The sequence below is a fragment of the Austrofundulus limnaeus genome, unplaced genomic scaffold (assembly GCF_001266775.1).
Source record: "Austrofundulus limnaeus strain Quisiro unplaced genomic scaffold, Austrofundulus_limnaeus-1.0 Scaffold51, whole genome shotgun sequence".
In the NCBI taxonomy this organism is placed as follows: domain Eukaryota; kingdom Metazoa; phylum Chordata; class Actinopteri; order Cyprinodontiformes; family Rivulidae; genus Austrofundulus; species Austrofundulus limnaeus.
The window spans coordinates 751,153-763,780 of record NW_013952453.1 but is presented as its reverse complement, the minus strand read 5'-3'; the positions used below and the strand labels follow the sequence as shown (position 1 = coordinate 763,780).

General features: G+C 38.7%; 1 protein-coding gene across 1 annotated transcript in view; it reads right to left on the bottom strand.

Moving 5' to 3' along the window:
* Positions 1-1,471: 1,471 nt before the first annotated feature.
* The window catches only part of LOC106517633 (CTTNBP2 N-terminal-like protein), a 13,414-nt gene continuing 2,257 nt past the window's right edge, over positions 1,472-12,628 (bottom strand). Inside the window, exons 2-7 of the mRNA XM_014008592.1 lie at positions 12,225-12,329; positions 3,913-4,140; positions 3,645-3,752; positions 3,280-3,468; positions 3,001-3,171; positions 1,472-2,896 (exon numbers count right to left, since the gene is read on the bottom strand). Coding sequence (XP_013864046.1) covers positions 1,937-2,896; positions 3,001-3,171; positions 3,280-3,468; positions 3,645-3,752; positions 3,913-4,140; positions 12,225-12,329 — 1,761 coding nt within the window. The 3' untranslated portion in view covers positions 1,472-1,936. The remainder of the gene's footprint in view (positions 2,897-3,000; positions 3,172-3,279; positions 3,469-3,644; positions 3,753-3,912; positions 4,141-12,224; positions 12,330-12,628) is intronic.

The following is a 12,628-nucleotide window of genomic DNA, read 5'->3' as shown; positions in this document are numbered from 1 at the left end:
TTCTGCTTCTAGAGGATTTTATGGATAAAAAAAAGTTTGGAGGTTGAGCCTATTATATTTGTCTTACTTTCATATTGGAATCCAATAGAAGACTGCTTTCGTGTTAGATCCACCTGCTGGTTTTTAACTAAGAAATTATTACATTATTTCCACATAATTCACACAAAACTGTAGTTTGACTTCATAGTTCTTATCTAAAAATGAATGCACAGAAACAGAGCTCCTGCCACTTTAAGTAAACAGTAAACAGCCCATCAACCTGAGCCTGAGAAGATTGGGCTCTGTTGTGGGATGAGGTGTGCCTCTTTCAGATTTAGGATGCAGCTTTGTTGTCCTCAACTGGAATGTTAATTAGGTGAAGTGAATGAAAGAGAGGGGACCTCTCCTGTTAACCAGCTAACCCTTCCCCAACAGCCAAGGAGGAAGATTCAGTGTGTTGGAAAAGCCACATCAGCGAGCGCTCGTTGCCAAGTCAGACTGGATTATTAGGACACAAAAAGTATGCTGTCTGACGTTAAAGACCGCTGACTAATCATTACTCAGTTTTTCTTTCTTAAGGGGGCAAAACTTCAACAATGCATTACAAACTCTGTTTATAAGTTGAGCAATGTAATGGTTTCAGCCATTTAGACTTTCTTCACAAATAAACTGATTAGAACATCAATTTAATATAAATGTTTTCTTAAATTTCCCATTTGATTGCTGCTGAGCAAAAAACAAAAAAAACTTTGTTTGTACTGTCGACAGATGTTGCCATAAGTAGTTTTATATGCTCAAATGTGTACCACAGTGAACAGTTTGATTTTTCTTATTTCTTATTTCTACATTTCATAGGTGCACTGTACATTACATCTTAATACAATAACCTAGATGAATTCATACAGCTAAAATAGGAGAAAATTTAAAGATGAAACAACCATTTAAAGAAATTATTCACATTTGTCAACTAGTTCCTAGTGAGCAAATCCTTATCAAACAGCGACCTCTAGAGGACTTCTAGAGTAGCACCACTTTAAAAATATATCTTTATTGTTATTATTAAACACATACTGTACGTATTGCATATTTTTCAAGCAATAATGCAAAAATTGTGGCTAAACTGTGATTCAGTTTCTGATGTTTAGTTAAGTAACGCATCACTTTTCTTATTTTTTGTGATAGAAAATAAATGTTGCTTTTGTATTGTTGCAGGAAACTAGTACTAGAAAACTACACCCAGGATGTCCTGCAAAACCAAGTTGTGAATCAGGCATCTTCTTTGTTTAAAGCAAGTAATAACCGCTTTACCTAAAACAGATTATCATGACTGCTGTCTTTCTAATCCCTGCGTACGAATGACAAAAATCCTGAGTGGCTGGATAAACAAAAAGCATGATCTTATTGCACTGTACATTTATCCAATAAATACTTTACAGCCTATGATACATTTTAAAGGACTCGATAAAGACAAAAAAAAACGAATAGCTGACAATAAAACGTTTAACAACTGTTTATTATAATGGCAAACGCATAACGTTTATCTGAAACACTTGCTTGTATAACAGTGACCACATAAACACTGATAATCAGGAAACTGTACAATATTAAAATAAAACTGTCTTATGTCAGATTACAACTCATCAGATAATCTGTGTATAAAATTCATAAATCAGTGATTCATTTATACGATTTATGAGTATAACATATGTTTGTTCTTATAACTTCCTCGTAGCAATTCCAAAATTCTTGATATTATTAATGTCACAAGAACATCACCCCCTCATTTTTTCCATAATCTCTGCCTAAATAAGAGATTCTGCTCAGGTTTAAAATAAGGGATTTCTGTTCAAATAATAGTACACATCCTTGCTTGTAAAATACAATATCTCAGTTGTAATGGTGGGATATTATGGATTAAATCATTATGACCCCAGCAGAGAAGTGGCTGTACTAACAGTTAATTTGATGAAACTACCATGTCGAGTTCTTTGACGCCCTCTTGGGCAGAGCTGAGGCCACAGCTGCCTGACAGGGGACCGTCTGAGAAATGACTGGCAGATTTAGGCACTGATCCTGGGGACAGAGGGGCTTGAGCTAGACCAGGCTTCTTAGGGGGGATAGGAGGCGGGTTGCCTCTGTCTGCTCTGTTGAAGGTGGGTGATCGAATCCCCTGCAGAACTGCCCCCGTGGCCCTGCCAATGACGGGAGACAAAGGAGCTGCCAGGCTGCGGTAGTCCGTGCCGAACGGGGAGTTGTTTGTCGCCGTCAGCTTTGTCACGGCACTCTGCTGCACAGTGGTGAAACGAGACAGGACCTGAGTGACCGTGCTGCGGGCCATCTGCTTGATCGGGTTGGCCTCTGGGGACGGGGAGTTGCTGCTCACAGGAGAGAGGTCCTTTGGTGGGACGGGGACAGCAGGTTGCACAGCCTGGGCTGGTGGTTCTGAGTCAGAACTACCCTGGAACTTGTGTCGGGCAGCGTGGAACCGCTGGTTGACCCCGGCCTGGTACGGAGACTGATAGTTTCCAGGAGGTGCGCAGGCTGCGGGCTGTTTGGTAAGAATGGGTGAAATGCAGGGAGAGGAGCGAGTCTGAGATGAGAGAGCTGCGTTGCAGGAGGAGGACAACGTTGGCGTCTCATTTCCATTTTGGAAAAGCGTATTTTCTGAGAGTACGTTGTTTGAAATAAAAGGCCCGCTGGTCTCCACTGGACAAACGTGGCCATTGACTTTTGGTTGAACAGTTTGGTCGTCGCCGTCTTCATCCTTGACCTCAAACTTAACATTGTCTACTGATGGGCTTCCTGGTAAAGCTCTTGTAGCCCACTCTTTTCCTGTTGTCTCCACTGGAGATGCATTGGCTCCTCTCATCTCTTTCATCGTGTAGACCTCCTCCAGCTTCCTCTTCAGCTCTTCTACCTGATCATGAAACACACTCACTTTGAAAGCAGACACTCGGCTATAACAATTTTCATTTTCTGTGCTAAGATTAGATTAAAACCTTCATAGGACTGAATTCACACCTGTCGTTGGAGCTGAGCGCAATGAGCTTCTTCCTTCTTCAAACGAGAGCGAAGCTGTTCACGTTCGGTGTCAAACTCAGCGAGCTGCTCTTCCACTCTGGCCTCCATCCTCAAAGCTCTTCTTCTTTCCTCTTCCAGCTCTTTTCTCAAAGCTTGAGAAACCTCTTTTTCCTAAACAGAAACAGTTGTTTTTTTTAAGCAGCAAAGTTTATTAAAATCAAACCAGAGTAAAAGGCATAGTTGAGGAAAGTATCTATCATGATTTCGACATGTTTCAACCTTATCAAGTTTACGGTTCAGTTCTGACAGCCGGTGACCCTCCTTTAGAGCCCGGGAACTCGCCCACTTGCACTCTTTAGCCAAAGCGCAGGAAAGCTGTTTGTGCTGAGCACGTTCTTCCTCCACCTGCTCAGTAATCCGTCGCTGCTCTTTTTCCAGCCGGCGAACTTGGCTCCGCTCGAATTCCAACTACAAGCACAGAGAAAAAAAAACAAAAAAAAAACCAAATCCATTAAGAAATCCTAGAAGTGGGAACGATTACTTGGTTTTATTTGACATATTCTGTTTATTACTTACTGATTGTTTGACAATGTTCCACAATTTGGACGTGCATGAATAGTGAAACCCGTGTTAGTGCTAATCACCTGTTGTTGTAGGCGCTCCCTCTCCTTTTCAAGGATGCAAGTGACATCATCTCCCTCGGCCGTGTCCTCGGCATGCCTCCTTTTTTCCTCCTCCAGGTCTGCAATCACCTAAAACAAACACAAGTGTTTAGTTGTAAATCATTTCAGGTTTCTGTGTAAAATTGTGCCAGATATGCTGCTTTTTTATTTTTTTATTTTTGTTTTGGTTTAGTAAAAGACAAAAAAAAGATTTTTGCTTATTTGACAATAACCTCCCATCCAGACTCACCCCTCTGTGCCGGCTTTCAGCTGCGGCCAGTTGAGCCATCATCTTTTCCTGCATCCTTCTGCAGTGGCTCACCACCAGTTTGAGAACCACCAGAGGGTTGGTTGAAGCACAGCCAGCCGCTTTGCTGGAACCCCCTGCAATCTCACCATCTCTCTGCAGGGCCTGGAAGGGGTCGCTGAGGTTGTACCTTGCGTAGCGTTCCTGGATGAACAGCTCTTTACACTGAGCCTGCAGGGGGGAGGGGAAACAGTGGGGTTTTATTTATACAGGTCCTGTTAACTTGGTTGCCCTGTTGTGATTTTGGACCTGTGTGTTTGGCTGTGATCAGTCTTTTAGCGCCACCCTGTGGGTAATGTTCCTCATGCATCGTCCTGTAAAATATCTGGGCAGTATTTTTTTTATGACATAACAGCTACAAACTTAGGAACATCTTGAAGTGCTTATTAACTGGTGCATATTACTTGCTGAAAAGCCAAGCCAAATGATTAAGCTAGTCAACACTGGCGTTATCAATATGGGCATCTTACTAAAATTAGCACTTAGATCAAACTTCCTCTAACAAAAAATAAATAAAATAAAATAAGAGCCGTGCAATGTTTGTTTGACTGCAAAATCCCCTTCTATTTACTTCCTTTTACAACAAATCAACTGTAGAACTAGTGTATGATATTCACTAATGCCTTAGTGTGACTGTATGATTGCATAAAGCAAATCTCTCAGTAAAACATGAAATCGAATGCTGCATTCAGCACAGCATGATGGCTATCTCAAATTATTATTTATTACAGAAAATAAGCAGCGAATATGAAAGGAGGAATAAAGAGAGCGGAAATGCATTTTTAAAAAAAAGTGCTAGCTGCAGAAGGAGCAACAGATGGTGGGTGTTTGTCTATCTTTAGCAGGACAGCTGTTCTAAACTGGGCTTTGTCCAAGGCAGATCTGTTGTCTGTTTAACTCGTGACAAGGGAGAGATAATAGCAACAAGACATTCCAGGTTCAGCAAATGCCTTTAGGCCGGCTGTAAGTGTGTGACAGCGGGAGAGGGAGACGGGAGGAGGCCTGCGGCAGAGCTCCGTCTTGGTGAGCTTTTGACAAAAAAGACGATCAAGCGGTTAGAGGAAACACTACCCTCTCTGGCAGGGTGATGGACAGAGATACCCAGATCGCTTGAGAAGTTCAAAGCGGAGTCAAGAGTGGAGACAGGTGTCTGTGTTTAACCTGTCTGGGTTCAGGCTAAAGCACAGGATATTATGTCTCATTGTTGCAAAGAGAGCTGCTCATTTGAAAAAGGTCTGCATCATATCTGCACACCTACATTAGCACGAGCATAAAGAAAACAACTTTTCCTCTACCTATACTGAGAAAAATAACTTGTAAGATTTACTTGAAAAAATTCTCATAACAATTTGCACTAATGTTTTTAAGTAAATTTAAATACTACAAATTCATGTAATATTTACTCATCATTGTCTAGTAAAAGTTATTAAGAATATAGTTAAAGATTTGTGAATAAATCTGGTAAAATTTTACTTAATTTGCTCAATTAAATCTTGTAAAATCAGGTAAAGTAAAATTTACCTGATTTATTCACAAATCTTTAATTATATTCTTAATAACTTTTACTAGATAATGATGAGTAAATATTACATGAATTTGTGGCATTTACATTTACTTATCAAACAGTGCAAATTGTTACGAAGATTTTTTCAAGTAAATCTTACAAGTTGTTTATAACAGTGCACATTCATCAAGCACAATATAGTTGCATGACACCTCACAGCTACAGAGAAAGGTGTAGCTCATGTTGTAGTTCAAAACTTCACCACAAGGTGGCGGTTTTGAAGAACATTTATTGGATTCTTCTTCATGAACAACACAGACAAATTCAAACTCACAGGTCTTATTAATGACTAGGCCTACCACTCTCACTTACGGTTACTTCTGCTGAATGGTTTAACACAAGTTAACAAATAATGAACACACAGATTAGAGTAACACAACAGACTAATTGCTGAAAGAACAATGTTAACCAATTCCCTAAAATTATTTAGCAATCAATTTAAAAAGCACTTAAATATTACTGGTAAAATAATATTAGCATTTACTTTTTTTGTACAGTAATATTAATATTTAATATAATGCGTATTTTTTACTTAATAAATTCTAGTAGTTTAGAGCGTTTGATTTTTTTGTAAAATTTAAAAGAATAATTAAATAAATGTTACTACACCCAAAAGTTTGTTTTTTTCAGTGCATAAGTGGAATGAAAAGTCACATTTTTAAACGTGAATAAAATCTAAATTTCATATTCACTGAAAAATTTACGCCATGTGAAAGAGACATAATTAAACACGAGTCAACACACTTCCTTGAACTTTTATGCTACAGAACTTTACATTTCTTGTCAAATTAAATTGACGTTATTTCCAAGAAGTCTACAGAGCTGAATGAACCCTGCTGGTTTCTGGGAAATACTGGGGAGGACTGATAAATGGGTCCCGACAGAAAAACCTAAAGTGCCAGAGAGTTCAGGAGCTTTGAGACCGTCATTTTCCACATGTTCAGTTATTGGCTTATCTGGCACAAAGGGGTCGGGGTGGGATGATGGGGCTGGGTGAAGGGGGTCCGAGGCTTTGCAGCTGTTACTTGATCCAGTCTGCGGAGGATGGTGTGAAGGTGGATCAAACGGTGGAGGTGGGTGAAGCAGGACCCAGGAGTATTCAAAAATGCTTTTCAAATCTTCACTTCAGTAAGTGAGTTATGTGTAAAACATCTAGAGCATTTTTTCCCCTTTTGGTACGATTTTGTTTTGCAGTGGAAATCCTAACTTATACCAAGACTTGGCTAAAAATAGTAAACTCTGACTAAAAGGCATCATCAATTTCTGAAGAAAATTTTTCAGAAAAATGTGTCCTCAGTTCCTCCCTGTTCCCATCAATGACTGTCTTTCATGAGTCACTTTACAGTTAAAATAAAAAAGGCTTAGATCAGAGTTTCCATTCTTGATGCCTACATCAAGACTAAAAATTGCAGCAGCTTCCTGTTGGGCTTGAAAAAAATTGCTTGATCGGTAAGCGATAGCTGATAGAAGAGAACATTCTGAAACAGAATAAAAATAAATGTGTTTTTTTGTGTCCCTTTTAAAAAGTTCAATATGTGTTTATTTCAGCACTATGTTAAAACAGGATAATTAGAGTCCTAATTAGAAGTGTCTTTTCAAACTTAGAGGACACTTGCTGCACAAAAGCTCCTTCTCAAACACAAACCGTGCTTCTGTTTTTTTCTCTTTCTTAGTTGACTATCGGCTCTTTATTGCAAAGATAGCTGTCCAGTTTGGCAATACAAAGAGAGGCTGTTTGTCTCTCTGCACCAGCCCTCCAATGATACAAACAGGGATGCAGGCAATGAAAAGAGAGAGCGTTCAGAAAGCATTTCTAAAGCTAGTAAACACAGCACAGTTTTTTATCAATTTACCTTGTTCATCACTTTGTTTTGCAAGTGTATAATCCCTGTAACCATTCGGCACATGGTAATCTGCAAGGCTAGCCTAATACAGTAATTCATACATTTGGTTGCTGGCTGCAGTTCTTGGCCATTAAATGTGCTTGAACTGGAAGATACAACCATACTGAGTCCAGCTTATCTTTTGCTGACACACAGTCTTTTATAAGATCTGTGTAATAGAAATTTTGGCCAACAAATCTGTCTTTTTTTAAGTCTAATATACTGAAAAAGAAATTTTGGCCAACAAATCTGTCTTTTTTTAAGTCTAATATACTGAAAAGCTGTTTCATCAAATTGCTAAACAAGCTGACAAACTCATGAATAATTAATCACTTATAATTAAAGTACTCAAAGTATTTAGGGGGTATTGGAAGACCGCTATCCAACAGAGCCACTCCAGACAAATATGCAACAAATGCCTCATTACTGACACTGAAACCAATCAGCTGAGGCATCTCAGCTCCCCAAACAAAATTCCTCTTCCCCTACTTCAATGCTGCCTGTTAAACAAAACAGAAGGTAAAGTTATTTGAAGTAGCTCCATTTGAAAGCTCTAGCTAACAGCACTGTGTGAACTCTGCAGTTAATTAAAGGCTTATTTCCATATTTGAGTCCTTTTTGAACTTAAAGTAAAGAGTTTGCTATTCCTTTCCCAAACCAAAGGGACTACTGACTCGCTGCAGGGCTTTGTGTGCCAAAATAAGCACTGCCAAACACTAACTTCCTTTTGAACGCCACAGCACAAGCAGCTGCAGAAGTGAGTCACAAGGAGGGGAAAAAATGCAGTGGATAGTTAGAATGCCATTGATAGTTCTAAATTACATTTAGAGCAACAATTTAAAATATAATGCTTTATTTCCATATTTTCTACTTGCATAATTCTGCAGAAAACTACTAATAACAATATGCAAATCTACCATGGTGATATCATGGGGACCAAAGTGCTTTATTGTATCATAGTCATGACAACCAGGAGAACATTTGAAAAACAGAAAACAGAAACAAGATTTCTAGCACAGATGTGAAGGTGTGATGTTTTGGGTTCATTTTACAGACACAAAAAGACACTTCAGAGTCATTTAATCAGTTACTTTTCATCTACCAGTGTATTCTGAGGTAAAACATGAAGCAAACTGTCAAACGGTTTGGATAAAAGTGATTCAGTATGAAAATTCTTTCAATGACAGAAGAACAACTAGACAAAGAACCAAGACTTTACAATGACCCAATCAAAGGTTAAAGGGCCAATATTACGTGTTTCTCAGGCATACATTTAAATACTATACCATAACAAAGTATCTATGTCACCTTTAGCTGTTATTAAAATGCTGTTTTTATGTTTAAATAGAAAATAAACTTATCTTCTCATCACTTCCTCTTCTAAACGCCTTGAAATTGGCCTCTGTCTCTTTAAGAACTGCCTTCCGCTTCCGTCCTGTAAGTTTCAGTGTGGGGGAGGGGGTTTGTTTCGCACGTGCGCTATGATGCAGTTTACTTGGCATCTGAAAATACATTTCCTCAAAGGTATTTTGAATCTAAAATGAGCTTCACTGAGTGAACAGTAGTGGATCTCAGCAGACAGCTTAAGTTTCACTTTCACTTTGCTCTGTTACTGCCAAGAGCCTGCAGGAGTCATGGGCGGGGTGTGTGGGGTGGGGAGCTGTGCTTCGTGATGAGGAAGTTCGGCTTAAAGACACATCCCAAAGGCGTTTCTAGTCCCCACCTGTCGTTTTGCTCCTCAGCATGGCTTCCTAAAAACGCTGCAGGATTTCTCAAACATGCATGAATGAGTCAAAGCAAGGCTTTGGGCATGTTTTTTATGAGAGTACATTATAACATGATGTAAAACTCAAAAAAGTTGATTTTACATGATATTGCCCCTTTAAAAAAAGTGGCCACAATGTTACTGTTGTTTTTCTTTCAGATTTTTTACAGTTTCTCCTTTTTTGGGAGGGTAATTGTAGAATAAAATACCTACATAGCATGACAATCATAATCCCTGAGTTATTTTGATGAAAGAGGGTATTTAGTCCCTTTCATAGATTAGGGTTGCAAGTCTCACAACATTAGTATTATGGTATTAAGTTTTACTGATAACAATCATCTACACTCATGTAAAGGCTTGAAAAAAATTCCACCTTACCATCATTAACAGGTCAAAAAGCTGCAGATGAACTTGCCTTCTCTTTCTCTTGTGTTTTGCTAAGTCATTAAAAAAAATCATTCTTCACAAACTGATTCTATTTTAACTGTATATGTTTGGAAAATGAAGCTCTGTCATATGCTTTAAAAATACTTTCATTAATTAACAAAGCACAAATGCATTTATACAGCGGATGGGATGAATGGGTTAACAGTGCGTGCAAGATGAATCCATAAAAGAAGCCCGGCCGCGTTCCCCTTAAAACTCCACTTAATGCCCGTGTTTATTTATTCACTCCAACTCTCGCTCGTGTTGAGTCATCGGGCACCCGCTGCGCTTTAGCGTTTCTTGCCTTAGATGGCCAGATCTCCGGGGAAATGAAGGAATGCGATATAGACACAATGTATGAACGTTCAGCAGTAGGTTCTCAGTCTGCTGGCTGCATTTTCACTTTGTCTTTTTAATAGTGCGTTTTACACAAAGACAGTGAGATGCATTCCACAAGTGTGACTGTAACAACCAAATGTTAACACTGAGAATTAAGGCTGGAGAGCTGTTTACATGACTCTATAAGCTACAATCACCTTTTGCTAAATTGTTATATAAATAAGGTACTTACTCACTGCTTCTGTTGAATTAGTGGTTTATTGCATCCAATACCAGGGATTTAGACAGAAAAAAAGGGGAAAAGCAACATAAAAGACTTTGTAGATCTGTAGAACACAGCAATGCAACACCACGCAAACGTTATGGTATTGTATACTTAAAAATACTAATATAAACAATAGCGTTTAAAAAAAATCCTTGAGATGCTTTGTGTGTGTGTTTCCTTGATGCCTGAGCACAGTCCAAACTCGGTTTTAGCTGTTTAGTTACAGTGAGATTGTTACTGTGATCCAACAGCCAATGATTAGAATGATTTTTATTTATTAACCTTTATCTACCCAGGCAAATCCCACTGAGATCACAGATGTCGTTTGTAAAAGAGGCTAGTGCCTGAAGGCAGCCTAATATTCCTGTTTTTAAAATGTGGGAGGAAACTGGAGAAAACCCAGTGGAGAATACGAATATGATTTGGTTTATATGATTTATGGTTTTCAGTTCTATCAAATGACTTAGTGAATCCTTCTGTACTATTTATGGAGGCACCACAATTCTAGAGAAGACCTTCAGAAATGATAGTCATAGAATGAAGGTACAGATAACTCAAAACTATTTGTACTGATTCAAAGTAACACTTCCTTTTCAAACAAAAAGGGGGTTTAAACAATTTTAGCAAATTGTCTCCCACAAAATATCAGCTTCTCAATCCACTCACTGAAACAACAAAGCTTTCTAGGCTGTCTGTTCACTCGCTGTCAAACTCCAACAATTTCACTATCTATTTGTATTTATTTAAACATTTTGGAGGACTGACAGCCTGGCCCTTGCCTTCCTACGCAGCTCTGCTCAATTCTAGTTTCCCTTCTCTGCTCCGTCTGGGATTTCTCCCATTGACAATGATTTCGCTGGCAGATTTTTAGCCGAGCCAATCAGAGAACAGAACGTCAATTTTCTGCGCAGTGTCTCTTGTAGTTTATTTTACCTGGACCAATCAGAGAACAGAATGAGGAGTTTTTGAATGACGTCGACGTTCTGCTCAGTGTCTGCTAGTTATTTTAGCATACGGCAGTGGAGGAAGTGAATGAAGCCAGTCTGTGTTGATAAGGCTTCCAAATTAAAATAAATTTGTCTGACAAAGCAGCAGCTCTCATTTACAGTCGTCTCGTTCGGCTTGGTACTTCTCTCCTCTCAGTAAGATTGTTTACAGCACACGCGATTTCCGGTTAGCTTCTTAGCTTAGCCTCCTTTCACACCGACAACACATACATGCTTCAACAGAGGCCACGTCTCCTACAAGAAACGATTCTCTATGCATCAAGTCCAGACCCTTGTATGAAGCAAAGTGAAGGACAGGGGTCTGGTTTTAACCAGGCTAGAGGACTGAAGATGTTCTTGCTTGCTATAAAACTGTTTGTTTTGTCCATTTTAAATGAAGAATCTAGGTATGAATAAACCTACAGCATAGGGTTGGGCAATATTGGCAAAAAAATAATAATCACGATAAATTGTGGTATTTAGCCGATAACGATTAATTTGACGATTAATCACCTGGAGTCCCTGGACACCCTTATGTCCTAGTCCAATGACCAATTTAGTGGGAAAGATTTGTGCTTCATAAAAATCAGTTCCAAATTGTGTCAAAATTACAGACTTCAGGCTATACATCTAATTTTAAATTGTGTTGATAGATAAATAAATTACAGAACTTTTTTTAATGGCATTGATCAAATTAATCGTCAAGTGCTAAAAAATAATCAATTCATGTTTTTTCTGATGATTAATTTCACATGATACGATTAAGCCCAACCCTACTACAGCACTACATTAAAGTGAAATATAAAAAGTTATAATAAGCCAACAACTGCATGGTCATCATAGGGAATATATTTCATCCCTGATCTGAAAACTGGTCACCACTAAATTAAACCATATTCTCAAAACTGTTAATATATAAGAATGCTTTCTCAGCCTGGTGTTGTGAATGTTTGATGTGAAAAGTGGTAATATGCAGTTTGAACTACTGAAGTGTAAGAACTATGTCACCAGATCTGGTTTTTGGTACCTTTAGGGCTTCGATGACGATGTCCCGAGCCTCCAGTTCTCCCTCCAGGATGCTGAAAAGCATCAGCAGCTCTGGCTTGGTCAGACTTTCCATGTTCAGTTTAGACTGTGACAAAAGACAGAGCAAGCTTTTTAAATAAAAAAATACATCATATTTTAGAGTTCAACTGGATTATTAAATAACTCCAAAACAGGAAATAGAGAGAAGTCATGGATATTGCTTTATGCGTTTTCTCTATGCAATTTTCCAGGCACGTCATTTTCTTCTTGAAATAAAGCCCTTTGTTTTCTCACTCCTCCAACATTGGAAATGTAATCAGACAACCCATCTTGCTCACTTATGGACTATAGTTGTGGATGACTGAAAGGAGTTATTTTGCAAAGCAAACTCAGTGTTTTTTTTTT